The following is a 21903-nucleotide window of genomic DNA, read 5'->3' on the forward strand; positions in this document are numbered from 1 at the left end:
GAGTGAGTGTAAAAGGAAGATATTTTCAGACATACAAGAATCAGAAGGTTTAGAATCCTGTGCGCAGAAATCTCACAAGGGAGTCCTCGCCAAAGGAAGACATCAACCTGCTGTCCCGGAAACAGCGGCAGGGGGTATGGTAACAAGTGGAGGAAATAAAGGAAAAAAATCAGAAAACAACTTATTGGAAATTGGTGCTTGAAAGATTTTTCATAAACATACAATTAAAAAGCTGTTTATCGGTTTTCACTTTCTAGAATGGAAGACTTAATTGCACTCATAGAACAGAAAATACTGTAAACTTTGACGTGAAGTAACAAAAAATGGTAGGTGGGGGGGGGGTCCAGGAAAGTGAGCTAATGTCCTCATTCTTCGGAGAGGGTGATCAATAGTTACCGCCAAAGGCAATAAATCAAGACATAGATGTTTAAGTATGTTGTTTAGAGTCCTAAGGGAGTTCCGGAGCAATGAAAAGTAAAAATACAGCTAAGCAAATCAGGACCTACAGGTGGGAGGTCACGTACATTGATTAACCCCCCACACCTGGAGTCACCAGGTGCTGTCTCCTAACCGTGCAACCGGCCCAGAAACGAGCTGGGGAGAGGAGGGAGGAGAGCTGACCTTTTGTTTTGTATCCTTCAAGACTTAATTATTTTTATCTCTAACGTGCTTCCATTTTTTCTTTAGTAAAAAGAAAAAAAAAAAACTATTGATAACCGGTTTACAAACTTAGGGCAGATCTGCAACAGTAGAGCATGTAGCAGTTTATTATTATTATTATTATTTTTAAAGGTTTTATTTATCTATTTGACAGAGAAAGAAAGCACAAGCAGGGGGACCAGCAGGCAGAGGGAGAAGTAGACTCCGGCTGAGCAAGGAGCGGATGTGGGACTCGATCCCAGGACACTGGGATTATGACCTGAGCTGAAGGCAGACACTTAACCAACTGAGCCCCCCAGACACCCCACGTGTAGCAGTTTAAAAGATGAGGTACTGATGTGGAAAGAGGTCCACAACATATTTAAATGAAAAATTTGCAGAAAGATAGGACTATGATTCTACTTGTATAAAAAAATAGTTTATATACAGGTTTGTATATATTCATAGAAAATGCCCAGAAGGATACGGACTAAATCGTTGTGACTCCCTCTGGGGATTTTGGGGCAGGGAAAAGAATGGGGACTAACATTTTCTGATTCTATTTTATTTGGAAGACTTTTTTTTTTTTTAAGATTTTATTTATTTATTCGACAGAGAGAGACAGCCAGCGAGAGAGGGAACACAAGCAGGGGGAGTGGGAGAGGAAGAAGCAGGCTCATAGCGGAGGAGCCTGATGTGGGGCTCGATCCCACAACGCCGGGATCACGCCCTGAGCCGAAGGCAGACGCTCAACCACTGGGCCACCCAGGCGCCCCAAGACTTTTTTTTTTTTTAACAAAGAAGTATTCATTGTACATTATAAGTTTGTCTTTTAAAAAATTAAAGCGTTATTGGGGCACCCGGGTGGCTCAGTCGAAGTGTCTCTCTTCAGCTTGGGTCATGATCTCAGCTCTCTCGCTGTCAAATGAATAAAACTTTTAAGAAATTAAAGCAATATTAATTTTTTCCAGTAAACTTGAAAAATGATGAAGAAAATTACCCAGCCTCACAACCCTTGATGCATTTCCTTCCAGATAGTTTTTTCTCAGTGTATCTGCTCCTAGCTAGGGCACGTGGCAGTGTGGAAAGAGCCCCGGAATCAGGCAGCCCTGGGCGTGCTCTCAGCCCCACCGTACTCTAGCTGGGGACCCCCGTTAAGTGTGAAGTACTTATTTAACACTTATGTTCTGCCTTCCCCATCTTAATAAATGACAACTTCATCCTTCCAGTTGCTCAAGGCAAGGCTGTGGGGTCAGCCTTGACTTTTTCATCTGGTCCATAAGCAAATCCTCTTAATGTCACCTCCAAGATGAACCAGTATCTGGTCACTTCTCACCACACCTGGGCTTCTGCCAAGGTCCTCCCAATGGCCTAGGCCTGGCTCCCAGTTCCCCTCTGACCTCGTCCACTACTCTTAGCCCTGGCTCATGGTGTCATGGCCACACCAGCCTCCACAGTCAGGCACGCTCCTGCCCAGGACCTTCGCTTCGGCTGCTCTTTCTGCCGGGTGCCCGTGCCTTACGGGGGCGGAAACCCCTCACCACCTTCGCCTTGCTTTACATTCCATCTTTTCAATGAGGCTTCGTCTGACCACACTTCCCCTCGTGCCTGATCCCCCCTTTTCTAATCCCTCCCCATGGCACTTACCAGTAACAAACTAAATATACACTTAGGATTTTTCATATGCTCCACGTTTCCTCCTATGGATATAAATACTACAAAGGCGGAAGTCTTTGTCCAGGTTACTGGTGTGACTAGCACGTAGCCAACGCTCATTAAGTTTGTGTTGAGTGGACGACATCTAATTTTCTCATCTACAAAATGGGCATAATAGGACGCACACTGTACAGTACTGAGAGGATTACATTAAAAAAATTCAAATTACTTGCACAGAAGTGTCACTTAACCTCATTTAGGATGCTTAAGGATAGCTTCTGAAGGAACTATTTCAGTGGAGACCTAATGAGCAGGATTTAGCCAGCTAGAGAGGTGGGGGAGAATGTTCCAGAATAACTTATGGAGTATGGAGCTGAGAGGCGGAATGGTGAGGTAGGCACAAAGCTGAGAGAGTAGACTGCGTCATGGCCAGAAGGCAGGGGGCGAGGAACGAGGGGCAAGAAGGCTGCAGAGGCTAGGTCCTGCCACCTTGGAAAGCCGTGGAGTTTAGGGCCGACTGTGAGGGCTTGGCAGGGTCTGGTCAAGACAGTGATACAGGGGCGCCTGGGTGGTTCAGTCGTTAAGCGTCTGCCTTCGGCTCAGGGCGTGATCCCGGCGTTATGGGATCGAGCCCTGCATCGGGCTCCTCCACTAGGAGCCTGGTTCTTCCTCTCCCACTCCCCCTGCTTGTGTTCCCTCTCACTGGCTGTCTCTCTCTCTGTCAAATAAATACATAAAATAAAATCAAAAAAAGAAAAGAAAAGATGACAGTGATATAGTCATGTCTGCCCCAGGAAGAATCCTTCTGGCTGCTGTGCTGAGAATGGGTTGGCCGGGGAGGGGCTAGGGGCAGGCCAACCAGGCAGAAGGCATGGCAGCAGTCCAGGCAGGAGGGGGTGGTGGGACGTCAGCGGGGGAAATCGAGCAGAGAATCGAACAGGTGATGAAGGCCGAATGGGTGGGGTTTGACGATGAGCTGAATGTGGGGTGAGGGAGGAAACTGAGTGGATGGGGTGCTACAGACTGTGATGGGGGGCCCGGAGAATGGGGGTGGGCCGGGGGAGGTTGACATGGGGCGAGGGGAAGGGAGGGCAGAGACTCTGGCGCAGATGTAACCACGTGTGGGTCCCAGCTGTGGCGCTCACCTGCCCTGTGGTCTTTGACAAACGCGTCCATGTGAGCCTCAGAGAGGAGGGTCTGCTCAGCTGGGCTGTCCCAGGCTCAGTGATCACGACCTGCAGTTCTTACGCTCTTGTTCCAAGTGACAATCTTTTTTTTTTTTTTTAAAGATTTTATTTTATTCGACAGAGATAGAGACAGCCAGCGAGACAGGGAACACAAGCAGGGGGAGTGGGAGAGGAAGAAGCAGGCTCATAGCGGAGGAGCCTGATGTGGGGCTCGATCCCATAACGCCGGGATCATGCCCTGAGCCGAAGGCAGACGCTTAACCGCTGTGCCACCCAGGCGCCCCTCCAAGTGACAATCTGATAGTTACACCTCACTTGGAGATGTTTGAATTCGTTCTCTTATTTAGTAAACAATCGCTCAAATTTAATACCATCAAGAGTAACGCAAGGATGATGTCATTTTTCTGAACAGGTAGAAATATGCCAGGCACTGACCGAGGTGCCGGGGAGCCCAAATCCCAGGCCTTGGGCTGCCAGCACTGGATGGTGGCGAGGCCCGAGGTGGGGGTGGCAGGTCGTGACAGAGGGACTTTACCTGCCAGGGACTGGATCCCTTCCCCGTCCACTGAAACCCCTCAGCTGTGTCATCTGGCTGCTTCCAGCCTGTCTCGCTCCCGCCCCCCAAACCACACTCCTTGCAGTTCCTATTTGTCAGTCTGCTTCCAAGCCTTTGTACAAGTTGCTGTGATGGAAATGCTTTCCCCACTTTTTAAAAGCGACCGTTGCTCGCCCTATGAAATGCTCAGACTCCTGCTGATGTCCCCTCCTCTGGGAAGCCTGCGCAGACCCCACTGCAGGGTCCGGTGCTGCCTCAGTGTACCCACCGCACCTCCGCATGGGGCTGGTCAAGACACTCCCTAACAGCCTGGTCGCTGCTGACTTCTCTTTCCTGCTTGTTTTGAGACCTCTTTGTCTCTGTGCCCCAGGCAAGTTCCATGGCCCGACAAGCTGGCAGGACTGGTCTGATCACTGGTGGAGAGGCTGCCAGGCTCCACGAGCCCATGCTGTTGTGCGTCTGGGGGTCAGACGGCCACACTGGGTCCAGGAGCCACGTTGCAGGGATTACGAGAGGCCTCACTCACCGACTGCCATCCCGTCCCAGCCTCCACCAGCGCACGCCATCTCTGTCCTAGGGCAGCAGGGGAGGCGGAGAGGGAAGGGGAGGGGAGGGCGGGGCAAGGAGCAGGCGAAGCGCCTGCTCTTTGCCTGGGGAGCTGGGTCCCAGGTGGGTTGCTCTTGATACACACTGGGGGCTGGTTTTCAGGGTTCGTAATGCTCCTTTCTGAAAGTGAGCCGCCACACAGACTCAGGACAGCCTCACGGTCTCCTGCGGAGCAGGAAATCTCCAGAATCTGCCCCTAGGTACTGAACTGGTAGAGCCCACCCTTTGGTTCCAGAAAGAGCTGAGACAGAGGCCCGGTTTGTAAGAAATCTGATTATTCAAATTTATTACCATCAAGAATTATGCAACGATGCTGTAGTTCTCTTAACAAATAGAAAACAGACTGTGTCCAACGGCGACTCTACAGCACTGGCATCCACAAGGTAAAAATGAGTGTTTCATCCAACATTACCAACCCTGGATTGCTGATCTTGACTGAGCCTAGCTAGATCTGGGACGTGTGCTCCACGTCCCCTGGCTAAAACAGCGATGCACCCTTCCCCGCCCCACTTACCCACCTACAGTGCTGCCCAGAGGCCCTCTCCCTGCCCCTCAGCGAGCTGAGAGAACAAGGATTGATTATAGTACCATTGAGAGAAGTCCAGTAGTCTTGCCACATCGGTTTATGAGGGCATCTTGAAGGAGTGGAAAAGAGCGATTCTCGGGGGCTTTGAAGACAGCTGCACACCAGGGAGGGAAATCTTCTGGACCCTGCTCTGAGGACAGATGTGTGCTCCGAGGCCCACTGGCCTGGACCTGAAGGGCCAGCTGTGCCCCTGCTCGGCCCTGAGGTGTGCGGGGCGTGGCACACACCCTGACCTGTGTCAGTCACCGAGGCCACACGGCCGGATCCACAGCCTACCATCACCACGCCGTCCCGCGATGCTGGGGACAAAAGCAAGGCTCTGTGGGCCCAGAGGTCAGCCCGGCAGCTCCCCTGGGAAGCCCAGGCACAAGGGGCCACCTCCCCTCCTGGGGGTTGGACGCAGAGGTCAGGGGAATGACTCTGTTCTTTTCTTGGCGGTTTTTTTTTTTTTTGGATTTTTGTTTGTTTTTTGTCTTTGCGTTTTTTAACCTTTGCAAACACGATGGTGATGAGGAACACCTTGCCAGGCTCCCCGAGACACGTCTGTGGTTCTGGGCTGTGAATGTTCACACACACACACACGGGAATAGACAACTGGAGATGAGTGTTTCCTATCTCCTCCCCGCCCACCACTGTCTGTGGGGCCTCAAATAAGGCTCTGAAGGAAAAACAAAACAAACTTAAAAAAAAAAAAAAAAAAAAAAAAAAAAGACTTGCGTTTCCCCGCATTTGGCTGAAACGGGATCTCATCGGAAGGGCTGAAAGAGCCGCTAGGTCAGTGGTGCCTCCCAGGCCCACGGCCGGGCCTCCACTCAGCCTGGCGGCCCCAGCTCCACACACAGGGAGGCATGCTCTGTCCTTCAGCAGCAGAAGTCATACAAAAAAGGATCCAAACTGAACTCAAAAAAGAAAACAACTGAACCCCAACTCCCACAGCGGCCCATTCTGCAGTTAAGGATTTGCAAAAGGAAAATCAGAGGGAAGAGGCTAGAATCCCTCGGTCTACCCCACTTAATGTATAAAAAAGGAGACTTTGCCCCCATCCCCACCCCATGAGAAGAAGCATGAAAAACGCGGCAGCGGAACAGAGAGCTCGAAGCAGGCTCCGGGCGGGCCTGGTGGACAGAGACGGGCCACGGCACCTGCCTGCCGGCCCACCCACTCGCCCAGGGATGTTCTGGGCTCTCCATTTGGTGTGACAATGTTCCTGAAACGCTGTGACCCCGGTGGGCTGTGCTCTGCCAGCAACAGCATCCGTGCAGGAGGGCTAGACGATGGTCGGTATGGCTCAGAGGAGCTGGGTCCCCTCCGGAGCCCCAGGTAGGGGCGGCGGAGGAGAGGGGAGCGGTAGTTACGTTGCATAGTGGTCAAAGCTGCCAAGGTACTCCAGGGCCGCACGGTAGCACAGCTGGTACTGGTCCTGCAGGGTCGGGGGGCTGGTCAGTCGCAGGCAGCATGAGTGGGTACGCGCCACCCGCTGGCCGAGGGCCCTCCCCCTGCAGCTGGTGGGGCCCGAGCAGGCGCTAGCCCCGGATGTCTGCCCCAGGTGGTGTCCAGGGAGCCCGGAGGAGCCTCGGAGGCTCAGCTCTCCCCCTCTCCCACGGCCCTGCACCCACCTGCCTGCCCCGGCCACCCCGGTCACGTTTATCGGTCCCAGACCCTGCACTCCATAAGGGCTGCTGTGCAGCCCCAGCCGGAAACCAGGCACACTGCCGGCGCTCAGCGCAGAGCTGCGGAAGGAGGCCCACGCTCGCTCGTCCCACCCCAGCCCCCGAGGCAGGGCAGGGAAACCGCGGCCTCTCCGGCCCGCGCACCTCCGTCTGCACCATGGCCGGGCGCTGCGTGCGCAGGGTCTTCACGGTCTGGAACATGTCGACCACGCCCTCGTAGCGCATCCGCTCCAGGACGATGCTCAGGGTGATGAAGACGCCGGTGCGGCCCACGCCGGCACTGCTCAGGGACGGCACCGGGTCGGGGGTCCTGCCCGCCAGCCCCACGGCCCCCCCCCCGCCCCCAGCCCTCCACGGGACCGGCCCTACCTGCAGTGCACCGTGATGGGCCCGTCCTGCCCGAACTGCTCCTTGGTCTTGTGCACCTGCCCGATGAAGTCGATGAAGCCCTCACCCGTCTTGGGCACACCCTGCTCGGGCCAGTCTGTGAACTGGAACTGTCGGATCGTCCTCGACTGCCCATCCTGGAAGACGCGGGTCGGGAACAGGGTTGGCACTTGGACCTCGCCCTGCAGCCCTACCAGGCCAGACGGGTCGTACGATGACACAGGTCCGCACCCGTGGAATCCCGACACCTGGGGCCCTGGGAAAGGTGCTCTTGCCCCCGCACCCGCACCCTCACCTCGGATTCCTGCAGCTTGGGCCAGGGCACCACCCCACACGTACTCGGGCGAAGTCGGAGACGCGCTTTCACGCAAGCCTACGCTCTCCCCTCTCCACACTTACCCGGGCGTCTGTGACCTTGAACTCACGCAGGATATACTGGGGCATGTTGTACTCGGCCATCGGGTCAACGACAAAGTACTGGTAGCGAGCAGAGCGCTCTGCTGGCCAGTACTGGTGGCATTTCTCCTGTGGACAAAGGGCCCAGTCCCCATGAGCAGGGAGGGAGGAATGGGGAGGAGAGCTCTGGTTCCAGAGGAGTCTGGGGCAGGACGCTTCAGGTGTGAGAAGGGGGTCTGAGGCTCTGCTGAGGGGAGGCTGGGTGTGCAGAGATGGTTAGTGTGCTCCCGGGTGTGGGACGGGCCCTTGCGGGGGGGGTGGGCTCACCCTGCCCATCTCCCGGAGCCTGGTCAGCATGACGATGATGGTGGAGTTGTGCTCCCATAACATACGCCAGAAGTCCTCGGTGCTCTCTGCCAGGGGCCCCTGCGTGGCTATGTAGGCCTTCTGTTGTCTGGGGTGGACAGAAGACTGGACATGCTGGAGGTGCTGCTGCCCCCTGAGTCTCCCCAAGACTGCCTAGGCCCGTGGAGTCCCACTCAGATTGACTACCCCTCCTCCGGGAAGCCCACTCTGATCTTCTGGGCTGGCCCTCCTCTGCCGTGCCCCCAGCTAGCCAGCTGCGGGCCTAGGCCCCCGGAGAGCGAGGTGGGCAGTCACCGGCATGCTGACCTATAGCCGTCCAAGAAGCTGGCGTTGATGTAGTCGGAGCCCTCCACGCCACGGATGGGCTGCAGACACACACGGGTCAGCTCATAGGGCATAATGTTCACCAGGCGGTTCTTGAACTTGTTGCAGGGTAGGTTGGCGCTAATGAAGCGGGATGTGTGCGCCTTGGAGCTGGCCAGCAGCTAGACAGAGGGATGCGCTGGTCAGGCCTGGCTTCTTGTGGGGGGACCATCCCCACGCCCCAGTCCAGGCCCCTGAGCCCACCTTGAATTCCAGCTCCATGGCGGTCACACTCTCCCCAGGAGGCACTTGGCCCAGCTTCTGGATATGGGCGTACAGGCTGCGGGCAGGCACCTCTGTGTGTCCACACGTGGCGGCCTCCAGCAGCGCCTCGTGGATGAACACATACTGGTCCTCTGTCTGCACCATATAGTTCCTCTGCGAGCGCATGCACGTCACGTGGCCATAGATGTCGACTGTCTTCTCGTGCTTCATCCGCTCCAGCATGGCATCGATCACGATGAAGCAGCCCGTGCGGCCCACGCCCGCGCTGCAGGACACGGGCTTGGCTTGGGGCGGGGGTCCACCCCACCTCCCACCCCACCCCGTTGGTGGCATCGCACCCCCTTCTCACCTGCAGTGCACCACCATGGGCCCTGCATCTAGTGGGTTGCAGGCCTTGACCCGCCGCAGAAAGGCCAGGATGGGGGTGGGGTACTCGGGAACCCCGTGGTCCGGCCAGGCCATGAACTGGAACTGACGCAGCTCCCGCTTCTCACTGGAGCCACTCTGGGGAGAAAAGTGGGGAGACACGATGCGACGGGGCCAGCATGCCTGCTATAAACCCCGGGCAGGACGGCCTGATGTGGAGACCAGACCCGCTGCTCTGACAGGCCTCAGAAGCCACAGGAGGCGGCCCGAAGGGGCTTGAGGCACCGTTTCCGGTCATCCCACCCATGGCACTGGCTGCCACAGGGCGCTCACACGCCTCTGAGCCCCGGCTTCCGGCACCAAGTTCTCCCTCCCCCGTCCCCAGCACACCGTGCTCGGATCACTCCCGGATAGGGCCTGGGTGGGGGACAAGCGCTGGGGCAGGGCCATACCTTGTGCAGTGCAAAGGTGCGCACGGTGTAGGTGGCCAGCTCCACTGTGTCCAGCAAGGTCACCTGAATGAGGCCGTACGTCTCTGTGCCCCGGGCCGGCCAGTACTGGTCACACTTCACCTACAGAGCGACAAGTGGGGCAGGTGCAAGGGTGCTTAGAGGTCCCCAAAGGCTCAGACAGGCGGGGCCCGGGGCGGAAGAAGGGTGGAAGGTCTCAGTTACCGGGCCACAAGGCCCCCGGCCCTGAACTCTCAGATCTGTGAGGCCACCCAGGTTCTCATGCTACGTTGCCATCCCTGCCCTCGCTGGGAGAATGAGGGCCGTAATTGAAAATTATTTATTCATGACCAGATCGCACCAGGCACATTTTCTGCCAAATTTACCCATAACGTTTATGCGCCATTTTCAAGCTCTGTAAATTTTACGTTCCAGTCGATGCTTTGCAGTGCAAAAGCAGATAACGGCAGCTCTTTCCACTAATTAACTTAGGAGATGTGCTAATGCCCCAGGAACACTCCAGCATCTGGGGAACATGTGAACATCCCGGGAACATGCTAGCAACTGGGAAACATATTAACATTCCTGGAAAATGACAGCATCCGGTACAACACATTAACATCCGAGGAACGTGCCGGCGTCTAGGGAACGGGCCGAATCCCAGGAATACCCAGCAGCCGGGGAGCATGAGAACACCCCAAGAAGACACGAGCACTTGGTGCCTCCCTTGGGGGAACTTCTGACAGAGACAGGAAAAGGTGCCCGGAAGTCACCTGGTGACTGAGTATCTCCCACCCCAGCTCTGGTGGGAAGGCCCTCACACGGTCCTACCCGGGACTTCTCCTCCAGCCGCGTCATCATGACCACAGTGGCCGTGCGTTGCTCCCACACCATCCGCCAGAAATCGCCCATGGTCTCGGGCAGTGGGCCCTGCGTGGCAATGTAGGCGTTCTGCTTGCGGTAGCCGTCGATGTAGTTGGCATTGATATAGTCACTCCCTGGGACGCCTGTGAACAGAAGAGCATTACCCCAGAGCCTCCACTCAGCCCACCACAGCTTGGCCCGCCCCTGGGGCTCCCGGCCTGCGAGGAGGAGAGCAAGGGGATGGGAGGGGCACTGCCTTTGGCTCACCGTCGAGGGAGGTCAGGATGACTCGGGAGTGGTCGTAGGCGATGACGTTTGCGTAGCGGTTCTTGGGCTTGTTCACCTCCAGATTGGAATTCTCCCATGTGAACTGCTGTCCAGGGTCAATGGACTGCAGGAAACGGAGGAGGCAGGTAAAGCAGGGTAAGAGCTGGGGTCTCCCTACTGCCCCCAAGACCCAGCCTGCCAGGTGGTGCCCACATGCTGCTTTGTGCCTGGGCCACCACCAGCTCCCACCCCCCAGCCATGGGGCCGAGGATGCCATATCGCCTGTTGGCCGGGTGATGGACCAGCGGCCCTTCTGACCATGGTGCCAAATCCCCTTGCCCGGTAGAGTGGTCAGGGTCAGATGGGGGCAGGGGACAGCAGCTCCAGCCCTGCCCCCAGCTATCAAAATGAGTACAGACCAAGGTACAGACCCGACGCCGCTGAGGGCTCTGGGCGCCTGCTGCACCAGCCTGGCCCTTCCCTGTCTGTCTCCTCTCCTTCCACCTGCCCTTCGCATGGGCAGGGCACAGCACTCCTCTGGGGTTCGTTCCTGGGCCTTGCTTGCACGCTACAACCTTGCTGGGCCTCACTTGCTCGCAGGGCCTTGTGCTCACCTGCTGAGCTGCCTGCAGCTCTGGCCGCAGCCGGCCTCCCTGAGCTCCCGAGCTGAACGGCCAGTAGCCGTCCGGGCAGCCCCACCTGGGGGGCCCAGGGGCCCTGCCATCTCAGCCCTTGCTCAGCGGAGTCCATCGGCTTCCCCCCACACCCGGCTCTGCCACTGTAACACCATCTCGGTCAAAGGCACCTTCACCCATTTACCCCCAAACCCTGGCCAGAGCCCTCCAGTCATCCTCAAAAACCCCTCTAAGCTCCGTCAGTCACCATGTCCCCGTGCCTCCCCACCCCCTTGGCCAGGCGGCCCCAACTTGGACTTGCGCATCTCCCTGGGTCTTCGTTTTTGCTCTGCTCTGACCCACTCTGTCCTGTAGCCAGAACCATCCCCAGAAAATGCAGATCTGATGATCACTTTCCTGCTTCAACGCCTTCCGCGGCTCCTCTGGCCACAGATCACCACGGTGCTAACGGCGGAGTCTCGGGGAGAAGCCACGGTGCGCTTGGCACTGCTCTGAGCACTTGGCATGTACCCCTCGCCTCATCGTCCTACGCAGCCGGCTCTATTATTACCCCCTTTCACAGAAGGACGCGGTCCAAAGTTCTCCGCAGAGCGCGCAATGCCCGCCGTGTGCCTCTCCACAGGACAGCAGGCACTGCGTCCGTGAGACCCTCAGCACAGCCCCCCACTCCCCCTCAGCCTGCCTCGGTGCCGTCAGCCTCCTTTCTCTGCGCATTTTGTCATATTTAATATGAGGGTGTACCGTCGTGCTCAGTGTCGGTCGTTTGTCTGACCGGCCTCCCCACTGGACGTCTCCATACGCCCAGCATTCAGTCCAGGTAAGTGCTCGACAGTGTGACGAGCTGTTAAAGGTGACAGAGCTATGGGATCCTGGCTGAGGGAAAGCCCACAGCACGCCCGGGCAGGCACAGAAGGCTTCTTGGAGGAGGAGGGAAAGCTCGTACTGGACGAGAGAAGGGAGCACCGTGAGCCTAGACAGTGAGGTGTGGAGTCTCGTGGGAAGGAAGGGCAGGTGTGGAACGTGGGACTGGGTGGCTGCGGGCGGGCCACAGAAGGCCCTCTGGGCCAGTGAAAGAACGGAAAGCAGGGAGCCTAAGTCACCAACTTGGTTACCTTCACAGCAGGGCCCTTCTGCAAAGCAGGCCCCGCTGGCTGCTCTACAGGGAGAGGCGGCATGCTCTCCTCACGGCAGACACGTTCATCAATTTGCCTGCCAAGCTCAGTTTCCTCTGCGGAAACCTGGCCCACAGCCCTCGGGAGGGGAATCCTGGGACCCCAGGGTACACGCACAGCCGACGGCGGACATCTGACTAGAGGGCGCAGACGCACAGGTCGGGCTGTGCCAGTCCATCAGTCACCTATCCGTTATTGATGGACGGTCGGTCCTGGGCCAGGCCTGTGCTGGGAGCAGGGGGCAACAGCAGGAGAGCAGCCAAGGCAGAACACTGCCTCTGGGGGTGCTCCTTAGAGGAGGTGGGGCTCTCCTTTATCACCTCCTTCTCTAGCAGAGCCCTCCCCAGCTGGGCCGCCTGGAAGCCCTCAGACCCAGCAGGGGGCAGCTAGAAGTCAAGACCGGAGTGATGAGAGTGTGTGGAGGGCTGTGAGCAGGGTTTGTGCAGCCTGAGCAGTGAGCCTTGAGTCTCCTGATTCCCCGCTCTGTGACCCATGTCGCCCTGAGCATGCGAGGGTGTGCGTGTGCAGGACACAGGCTGTCAGGCGGGCCTGGGTCTGACTCCTGGCTCCATTACGCGCCAGCCGTTTGACCTTGGGCAAGTCACTTCCCCTCTCTGAGCCTCAGTTTTCTCACCTGTAAGCTGGGATAATAACCGTATCATTTCATACTGTGAGGACAGAATGAGGGGACGCATGCAAACTGCCTCACGTGCGGTAAGCTCTTGACAAAGGAGCTGTTTCTACTCCACCACGTGTGTGTAGAGGCGACCTTTTGTCCGCCTCTGTTAGCACGTGGGCACGTGTCAGAGTGTCCAGACTTGGGGTGCTTGAAAGGGCCTTGGCCAGGCCTAGCACCCGAGGAGCTGAGTTCCCCCACTTGCCACAGCCCGGAGCCCCCGAACCCACAGCTGGGACCCGGGCAGGGCAGGAGCTGGCGTGGGTCTAGGCCTGGGCCGGGCACAAGGCAGGGGTAAGGACGTCTCACCTCATACTCCTGGGAGAACTTGAGGCCATCATTGGCTTTGAGGCGCTCGATGTTGTCTGCCAGGTCAGTGATGGGGATGGGCGGGTGGTCTCGCATACCTAGGGAGGGGGCGCATCAAGGCGGAGTCAGCGTGAGGCCTGCGCCCGGTGGCGGAGACAGCCCCGACGCACGTTATGTGCACATGTGAACACGTGTGACCATGGAGCACTCGGCACTGGTGGCATGGGGACAGCAGCACATGCGGCGACAAGGATGGTGGAGCACACAGCGGCCGGAGGGCAGGAGAGGACGGAGGGGAGTGTGTGTGCTGTGAGCATGTGTGTGCGTGGGGGGGGGCACCAGGGCCCCACCTGGCAGGTTCTCAGGAGGGACACCTCCCGGGCTGGGGCTGGAAGCCCAGGTCGGGGGCGGCCGCACACCCGCCCCACGGGCCCTGCCTGTGGGCAGCCCTCCTGCCCCTCACTGACGCCAGTCACTGTGGGAGACTCGGTGACGTGGTCTCTACACCGAGCACGTGGATGGAGTGGATATGGCAGAATGACACGGAAGAATCCAGAGAGAGAAGCAGAAATAAGGAGGGAGATGGGGAGACAGAGACAGGAGAGGCACCCGGTAGGGTGTCGGACGGGGACTGGAGGCCACGGAGGCAGAGACAGGGCCGGGCCAGTGGGAGGGAAGACAGGAGTGGAGGGGTTCGGGGGAGAGCAGAGTGGAGGATGGGAGGAGAGAAGGGAAATAAGAGTCAAGAAAGGAGGGAGGCGATGGGGTGAGAAAAAGTGGGAGGAAACAGACACAGAAGCCAGAGTAGCCCCCGAACTCGGAAAACTAACTTGAGATATTCGGGCAACTGGGGACACTGGAACCTGCAGAGAAAGAAAACACAAAAAAATAGCGGGGCAAGAGAAGAAAGCCCATCAACCTTCTCCGGTGACAGGGGACACGCGGGGGGACTGCGGGGGAGCGGCGGGCCCCACCACAGGCCCCCCTCCGGTGCCCCGGAGGAACACAGGCCCATCTCCCACCCGGAGCTCCCAAACCCTGCACAGCCTTGGGGGCCTCTTTTTAAGACTAAATTCTAGATCCGAACCAACCCTCATCCCCTCTGGTATCGAAATTTGACCTTGGCTATCGTCAGATGATTAGGCGAAAGGGGAGTGTGCCTTCACATAGAGACGGGGCACGTGTGGCCAGAAACGACAGGGTCAGTCTGCACAAGGATACGCAGATGACGGCTGTATTTTCTGTGGGTTTGAAAAATTTTCAGAGTAAAGATTAAATTATAGGAGGAAAAAAAAAAAAAAGCTTCCTGAACTAAAAAAAATAAGAAAAAAACTCGCCATGCCCCTGATGCCTCCCCTCGTCCCTTCTGATCCCCGGCTCTCTAATAGTCCAGGGACCGCTGTGTTCATGGGGATGCCTCCCCCTGGCAAGCCCACTCCTCGAGCTCCGCACCTCTGGTGCCTCACGGCTGGCCCCAGCCCACCGCCCCCTCTGGACACCCCCATCTATCAGCACCTCGGCCTTCACTGCATCTGCGCACCCTTCTTCCCCCCTCCTTTCCTCTCAGACCCCTGTGATTTCCCGCCAGCCCCTGAGGCCCAGCCTGGGCCCTAGTGGCTCAGTAATCGTCCCAGGCATGCCAGCTTAGCGCCCGCACCCAGGCCGCACCCTCCCGGAGGCGCTAACCACCTTCTTCTCTTTGTGCAGAAAACCGGGGCCACCAGTCCAGAGCTCCAGCAGCACGTTCCCTTACGCCGGCTTCCCCCAACCCCCGTCCTCTTCAGGCCTGGAGCTCAGGCAGGCATCCCCACACTGCTCCCCTGGGCTATGTCACACCCCACACCCAGGCCGGGGCCTGGAGCTGGCTTCTGGGTGCTGGTCCCCAGGTAAGCATCGCCACCCTGCATCTCAAACGCTCACTTGAAGGTCCACCGTCTGTAAACAATTTCCATATTGGTAAGAAGAAAAGTCCTTTTTCAAGCTGGGAGCCCTCTCCTCTCTTGCTGGGGTCCTCGTGCCCATTCTATCCCTCACACCCTGGCCTCTGAAAGGGGCTTCTCTACCTGCTCACTCCCCACTTACTGCCCCTCAACCCACTGAGATGCTTCTGTCCCCAGGACTTGGCCACCATGCTCTCTCCACAGTTGCAACTGCCAGAGCCAACGGTCCTCCCGGTGCCCAGCCATCCCTGGCCTTGGCTTCAGGGACACCCCACTCTTCCCGTACTCTTCCGCTCTGGCTGCTTCTTCTTAATCTCCCTGGCTACTCTTCATTCAGCCTTCCTCGACATTTCACCTCCTTCTTGGCAGCCCCCCCCTTCTGTTCGCTGGCTGCTCGTCACCTCCCATGTCCGCAGTTTCGGGGGGTGGCAGTACGGAGGCGCAGACCCGCACACCCGGGTGCCTCCTAGAACCCCCCTGCCCATTGCTCAGCCATAAGCCCAAGCCCTGCGGCCTCCTCACACCGCCGGAGACTGCCCTCCACCCCCACAGCCACCCTGCTCGTCCAAGTCCTTGGCACCTTTCACTCACTCCATGGCTTCCCAGTCCCCCAATTCCTCCCCTCCAATTTGACTTCCACACACCAGCCAGAGTGAGATCTGCAAATCACAATTCTGACCCTGTCGCTCCCCTGCTGAAATCTTTTAGAAAATATTTTATTTGTTTGAGAGAGTGAGAGAAGGAGCAGGGGGAAGGGCAGAGGGAGAGGGACAAGCAGATCCCCTGCTGAGCAGGGAGCCTGAGGTGGGGCTCAAGCCGGGACATCTTGACCTGAGCCAAAGGCAGATGCTCAACGGACCGAGCCACCCAAGCGCCCGGCCCTGCTGAAAACTTTTAATGCTTCCCTGGTACCCTCACGATGAAGCCCAAAACCCTTAGCCTGGCACTCAGGTTCCTCTGTGGACCTCTGCCTACCCTCCACTCTCATCTGTGGGTGCTCGGTACCCCAACACCCAGCGCCTATGGGCTGCCTCTGCAGTGCTATTGCCACTGAAGGGAGCTCTCTCCCACCTCCCCCTGCTTGCCTGACTCAAGCCCCCATGGCTTGGCATCCCCTCTCACAGGAGGCTTCTGTGCCCTCTAGGCCCCCAGCAGCCTGGACAGCGGATTGCTCACAGATAGGATCGAGCTGGGTTGCCACAGCCTGCTAGGTCACCAGCTCGCTCGCTCTCAGGATGTATGCCTCTGGAACCCAGTCACTGTGCTGCGAGGGAGCCCGGGCCACGAGAAGAGGCCACATGTGGTTGTCACAGCTGACAGTCCCAGGTGGGCTCAGAGCTGACTCCAGCATCAACACCAGACATATAAATGAATGAGTCTTTAGAATTCAGGGGACAGGAAACTTTTCCATAAAGGCCAGATAGTAAATACTCTTGGCTTCGTGGACTTATGGTAGGTGCTACTTAACTTTGCCTTTGTAGTGTGGAAGGAACTACGGATAATACGTAAATGAATGGACGTGGCTGTGCTCCAATAAAACTTTATTTGCAAAAACAGGTGGTGGGCCATATTTGGCCATGAACCCAAGTTTGCTGACCTCTGCTTTAAATGATTCTAGCTCTCAGGGGCGCCTGGGTGGCTTAGCCGGTTAAGCGTCTGCCTTCAGCTCAGATCATGATCTCAGGGTCCTGGGATCGAGCCCCACGTGGGGCTCCCGGCTCAGCGGAGAGTCTGCTTCTCCCTCTCCCTCTGCCTCTCCCCTTGCTCATGCTCTCTCTCTCTGTATCTGTCTGTCTCAAATAAATAAATAAGATCTTTAAAAAAATAAATAAGAAAATAAAAATAAATAAATGATTCTAGCTCTCAGACTTCCAGGTGAGGGCCCAGACATTCTGGAATAGAGACAAGCTGTTCCTGCTATACTCCTGTCTGAATTACTAAACCACAAACACTGTAAGGGGTAACACATAACTATTGTTGTTTCAAGCCATTAAATTATGCAGTCATTTAATAGCACTAATTTAATTAGCTCACATATACACAAGCCCTGTGTGTGTGTTAGTTCACTCACTCAACTCAATCGTCTGTGTGTCCGTTTCACGGGTATCCCCTTAGAGCCCACAGTGTGCACAGGACAAGGGATGGCAACGAACAAGACACAGTTCTTGGCTCCACAGAACTTGGATTGTCATTGAGGCCATTCTAGCCCAGGGTGAGAAGTGTCATTGTGGAAGGAGCGGAGAGGTTCTAGAAGCCGGGGAGACCCCCAGGCCTGTGTGGGGGCTGAGGTGGGTTGGAAGACTTCACCTCGGGGAGGGGTCTGAGCTGTGTCTCCTGGGGCATGGGGAGGGAGTGACACTTTAGGAAGAAGGGCCAGCAAGAGGGCCACGGGAGAGTGGCTGGAAAAGGAAGAGCAGGTATAATGCCCTGTGTGGGGCCCCTGTGCTCACAGGTAAGTCTGGGCCCCCTATCCCGTCCCAAGTGTCCGATGGAGCATTTTCCACCAACAGACCCCTCTTTTGTGCAGAGAAGACAGGGTGCAGGTGCAGACGCTGGCCACCCTGTGGCTGGGATATGGGCTCTGTGAGGGTCTTTAGCCCATATCCGGAGGCCTTGACCCCAGATGAGGTAGGGCCTCAGCAGCTGGGCCTCCTCCGAGAGGCTCTGGGGTCCAGGGCTCCCGGCAGCTGTTGCTTCTGTCACTTCAATGAAGTGGATGGGAACAGGGAGTGGGCAGCAGGAAAAAAGAGGAGGAAATGGGGGCATGGGGCCAGCGGCTCTTGGTAAACTCCAGGACCTGCAGGCCCGGGCTGGAGGCAGGTGGGCTGGGAAGCCACCCTACCTGGCGTCTGGTAGTTGAGCCTCCGCATCTCCACAGGGTCAGAGGAATGCGCCAGCAACGAGTCCTTCAGCCCGATCGACTGCTCGTCCTTGGACGATGGGGAGTGGGTCCTCTTCCTGAAGGGGCAGAAGGGCGGCTGGTGAGAACTTGAGGTGGGGGCAGAGGACAGAGACGGGTGGCGTGGCTGGCTGTGGCAGAGACCCTGTGTCTGTGGCTTAGTCCCTCCCACCGCCTCACCCCATCCTGGGGTCTCTGAGCGCAGGGGAGCCAGTGGCAGGGCGGCTTGAACATGGAGAACACAGGGTGGGGCGGGTGGGGAGCCAGCAGGACTGGGGTGCAGAGTGGACGGGGGCCAGTGCAGCGAGGGGGGGTGGGGTTGCAAAGCCTGGTGGTGCCTTCCAGTAGAGGGCAGGTCACTGCTGGGCAGTGGCTGCTGTCCCCCAGGCCGCCACCGCAGAGGCAGCAGGAGCCACCAGGAATAAACATGCAGACGACACATAAGATACGCAAACATCACAGAGAGCTGGGCCCCAGTCGTCTGTCTCGGTATCAGGGTCAATGTCCAGAGCAGCGGGGGCGGGCCGGGGAAGGCGTCCCCCTAGCTGGGCACGGTCCTCCCTCATTGGCCTCAGCTCCCCTGTCTGTAAGGACAGGGTCAGAGACAGACTATGGGGTCTAGCTGCTGACGAGCATCCAGGAGCCACTCCTGCTATGTGGACACGGGTGCTTGCGTTAAGTGTGCACGAGTGTGTAGAAACACACACCTCCCCCTGCCTTGCAGCCAGTGCTCTTTGCACATAGGTCTCCTGCAGTGCTTGGGTTATCTTAGAGAACTGGAGCCTGGGAGAAGGCTCTGGTGAGCTCGGAGTCAGTCTGTGCACTCAGGGAGGGCACGGAAGTCTGCACTATCCTTGTGCCCTGGGGAAGGGGCATCCCCTGTGCAGGGTACAAGTTGAGAGAGTCACAGAGCCCACCCCGGAGCCTGCTGAGCTGACCAGACGAGCACAGGCCTGGAGGCTTCTGGTCAAAGCCCCGCCCCTCCCTGCTGGGCCCGAAATGTGCACAGGGATAAGAAGTGAAGGGGGAGGCATGTGAAGAGAGAAGGAATGACTCCTACCTTTCTCGTTTACTAGGTCCCGAAAGACAAGCAAGGACAGAAGAAAGGAATGGTCATTGTTTTCCGCCAAGCACTCAGGTCCTCTTACGATAAGGGGGACACTGAGGAACCTGTTTATGGCACTTATGTGGCACTCATAGGCAGGGGGTTGGCTCTCCTGACAGACCCCAGGACCCAGACGGGGTGGGAAGGAGGATGAGTGGGGTGTGGGACATTCCTTCAATTGCCCCCCGCCCTCCAGTCTCCATGCCCTGGACCAGGAAAGCCTGGCCCTATCTACCCTGGGAGGAAGGAATTAACTCTTCAAGAAGGAGGCCCTTGGTCCAGGTTAGGGGTCAGGGGCAGGGGAGAGATGGGGCACAGAGCAAAAAACCCCAATGTGGAGACGTGTTCAGACACACAGACCAACATGGGTTCATTGCAAGTGTTCACGAACATACCCTATGGGCTAGCAGTATGGTGGGTGCTAGAAACGCAGGCCTTATCATGTGCCCACTGGGGTAGACAGGGGGCAATGTGGGGAAGAAGCAGGGACCCAGGAGAGTCTTGTGGGTACCAGAGTCAGGAAGGGAGTCTTTTTATCTTTCCTTTTTTTGGAATTAAGTTCTACGCCCAGTGTGGGGCTTGAACTCACAACCCCAAGATCAAGAGTTGCGTGCTCTGCCGACTGAGCCAGCCAGGCGCCTCTGGAAGGGAGTCTGGAAGGATGCAATGGCAGCAGCTGGGTGGGCCTGAGCGGGAAAGCTGCAGAGTGGAGGGGGCGTAGCCCCGGCCGGCCGGGGAACCACATCAAGTCAGTGCCGATGTCGGGAATGGCAGCAGGGGCCAGACTAGCCAGGCGTTTGATCGTCAGGTGACAGGTCATGCTCCATTTTTGGAGCCACTAAGAATTTTAAACTGAGGGTGAAAAATCTTTGGGAAGTACCTCTCAGGCTGGCAGGCGGATGAAGAGAAGGGGCAGCTCCAAGCGTGGATGGCTACTACCACCCAAGAGAGAGGGCCGAGGAGTAGTGTGTGCCAGGGCCCAGCTAAGCCTACACGCACTGCCTTGTGGGGAGCCCACCGGGAGGGGAGGAGAGGCAGATGCAGCCGTCCTCAGGACAGAACTCCCAGCGAACCGGGCGGAGTAAGAGGGAAGAGGAGGGGGGAGGCTGGCATCCAGGTTTCCGGTTGCTAACTAGGTGGAGGGACCAGTCCCCTCCGGATAGGGACTGGAGGGGAAGAAGGTTAAGGGGAAGGTTTGAGACACACTGAGTCTGGGACAGCCGTGGATGCTGTGGTTACACCAGAAGCTCAACGAACGTGGGCCAACTGAATGTCCGTGGGCGTGTGGGCCTGCTGTTGGGTCTGGACCTCTGGAGGAGGAAGTGGAAGAGCCAGCTGGGGAGTCACCTCAGGGTGGTGGCAGAGCGAGTGCTGAAAGTAGGAGACCAGGGAGGGCGGTGTCCTGAAGCTCAAAGACAGACATGCTCACATCCACCGAAACAGAGACAGATGGACAGACGTGCCCAGGGACGCAAGTGAACCAGCCCTCTGTGAAGCCTTGGCTCTTGTCACACCGAGATTAACACACATGCGTGTGCGCACACGCTGCTTCTGCTGTGCTGGGCTTCCCGCTGAGCCCAGGAGCTGGGGTGCAGGCCGCCGTGGCTGCCCTGCACCTGCATGACCCGTGCCAGGAAGGACGTCAGAGTCCAGGGGCAGGTGGCTGCCCCTGGAGCCCTGAGCGCAGCACTCACCTCTTGAACAGGAGGATGGCGATGACAATGAGGATGATGAGGATGACTGCCAGGACGGGGCCTGTCACCCACAGCATCTCAGGCTCCTCTTGCTGCTGGGCTGGTGTCACCTGGACCACGATCTCATCGGAGTAGGGGCTGGAGGCATAGCGCTTCTGTGGCCCGGTGGAGGAACAGCATGGGTGATGAGCTCAGGGCGAGATCCCCCACCCTCTGCCCACCAAACCTGGAGGACGGGCTCTGGGGCTGGGCTCTGCGGGGCTGGCAGGGCTGGCTCCTCAGGAGCTGACTTGAGCCCGGCCAGCTGACTGAGTCCCTAGGGCCAGATTAGGTCTGGCCTCCTGGGTCCTCGGGGCTGATGTCTTTTGAGATAACCTCGTGCAGTTCTGAGATCTCTGGGGCAGCCCTAGGTCTGGGATCTCACAGTGTTTGAGACCGGCCTACTCTCGGGCTGCCGGGAGCCCAGGAGCCTAAGGCAGACCTGGTCCGTGGGCTCCTTCAGGGAGGCGAGCACGAAGCACTGGTAGCTCAGGTCCGGAGACAGCGGCCGGTTGTAGAAGCCCCGGTAGCTCTTCTTGTCCCCCAGGGTGAAGGTGTCGGGGAGCTCGTCCACCTGAGCAGCCACGTAGGGCTTCAGCCGCTCTGTCTGCCGCCGCCGCCGCCGCACCCCACCGCCCTGCTCGATGGCCTCCAGAAGCTGACAGAGCAGAGCATAGGAGTCACACCAACCTCCGCCCATGTGCCCCTGGACCTGTGGCCTCAGACACGTTCTCCCTGGACGGAGACCAAGGCTCACCTTCTACGTAAGGGGCCCGAGCCTGGCCTGGCCCACCGTCGTCGAGGAATAGTGCCACATACCAGCACACGGCAACGTACTGCCCCCCCCCCCC

At 57.8% G+C, this 21903-nt stretch overlaps 1 protein-coding gene across 1 annotated transcript in view; it reads right to left on the reverse strand.

Moving 5' to 3' along the window:
* Positions 1-4902: 4902 nt before the first annotated feature.
* PTPRF (protein tyrosine phosphatase receptor type F) overlaps positions 4903-21903 on the reverse strand; it is an 87982-nt gene continuing 70981 nt past the window's right edge. The window contains exons 20-34 of the mRNA XM_040627409.1: positions 21495-21710; positions 21014-21168; positions 18158-18273; positions 13376-13473; positions 10584-10707; positions 10284-10459; positions 9456-9575; positions 8987-9141; positions 8617-8902; positions 8356-8534; positions 8011-8137; positions 7687-7812; positions 7270-7424; positions 7045-7180; positions 4903-6650 (exon numbers count right to left, since the gene is read on the reverse strand). Of these exons, the coding sequence (XP_040483343.1) occupies positions 6582-6650; positions 7045-7180; positions 7270-7424; positions 7687-7812; positions 8011-8137; positions 8356-8534; positions 8617-8902; positions 8987-9141; positions 9456-9575; positions 10284-10459; positions 10584-10707; positions 13376-13473; positions 18158-18273; positions 21014-21168; positions 21495-21710 (2238 nt within the window). The 3' untranslated portion in view covers positions 4903-6581. The remainder of the gene's footprint in view (positions 6651-7044; positions 7181-7269; positions 7425-7686; positions 7813-8010; positions 8138-8355; positions 8535-8616; positions 8903-8986; positions 9142-9455; positions 9576-10283; positions 10460-10583; positions 10708-13375; positions 13474-18157; positions 18274-21013; positions 21169-21494; positions 21711-21903) is intronic.

The sequence above is a fragment of the Ursus maritimus genome, unplaced genomic scaffold, assembly GCF_017311325.1.
Source record: "Ursus maritimus isolate PB19 unplaced genomic scaffold, ASM1731132v1 scaffold_12, whole genome shotgun sequence".
NCBI classification, from domain to species: domain Eukaryota; kingdom Metazoa; phylum Chordata; class Mammalia; order Carnivora; family Ursidae; genus Ursus; species Ursus maritimus.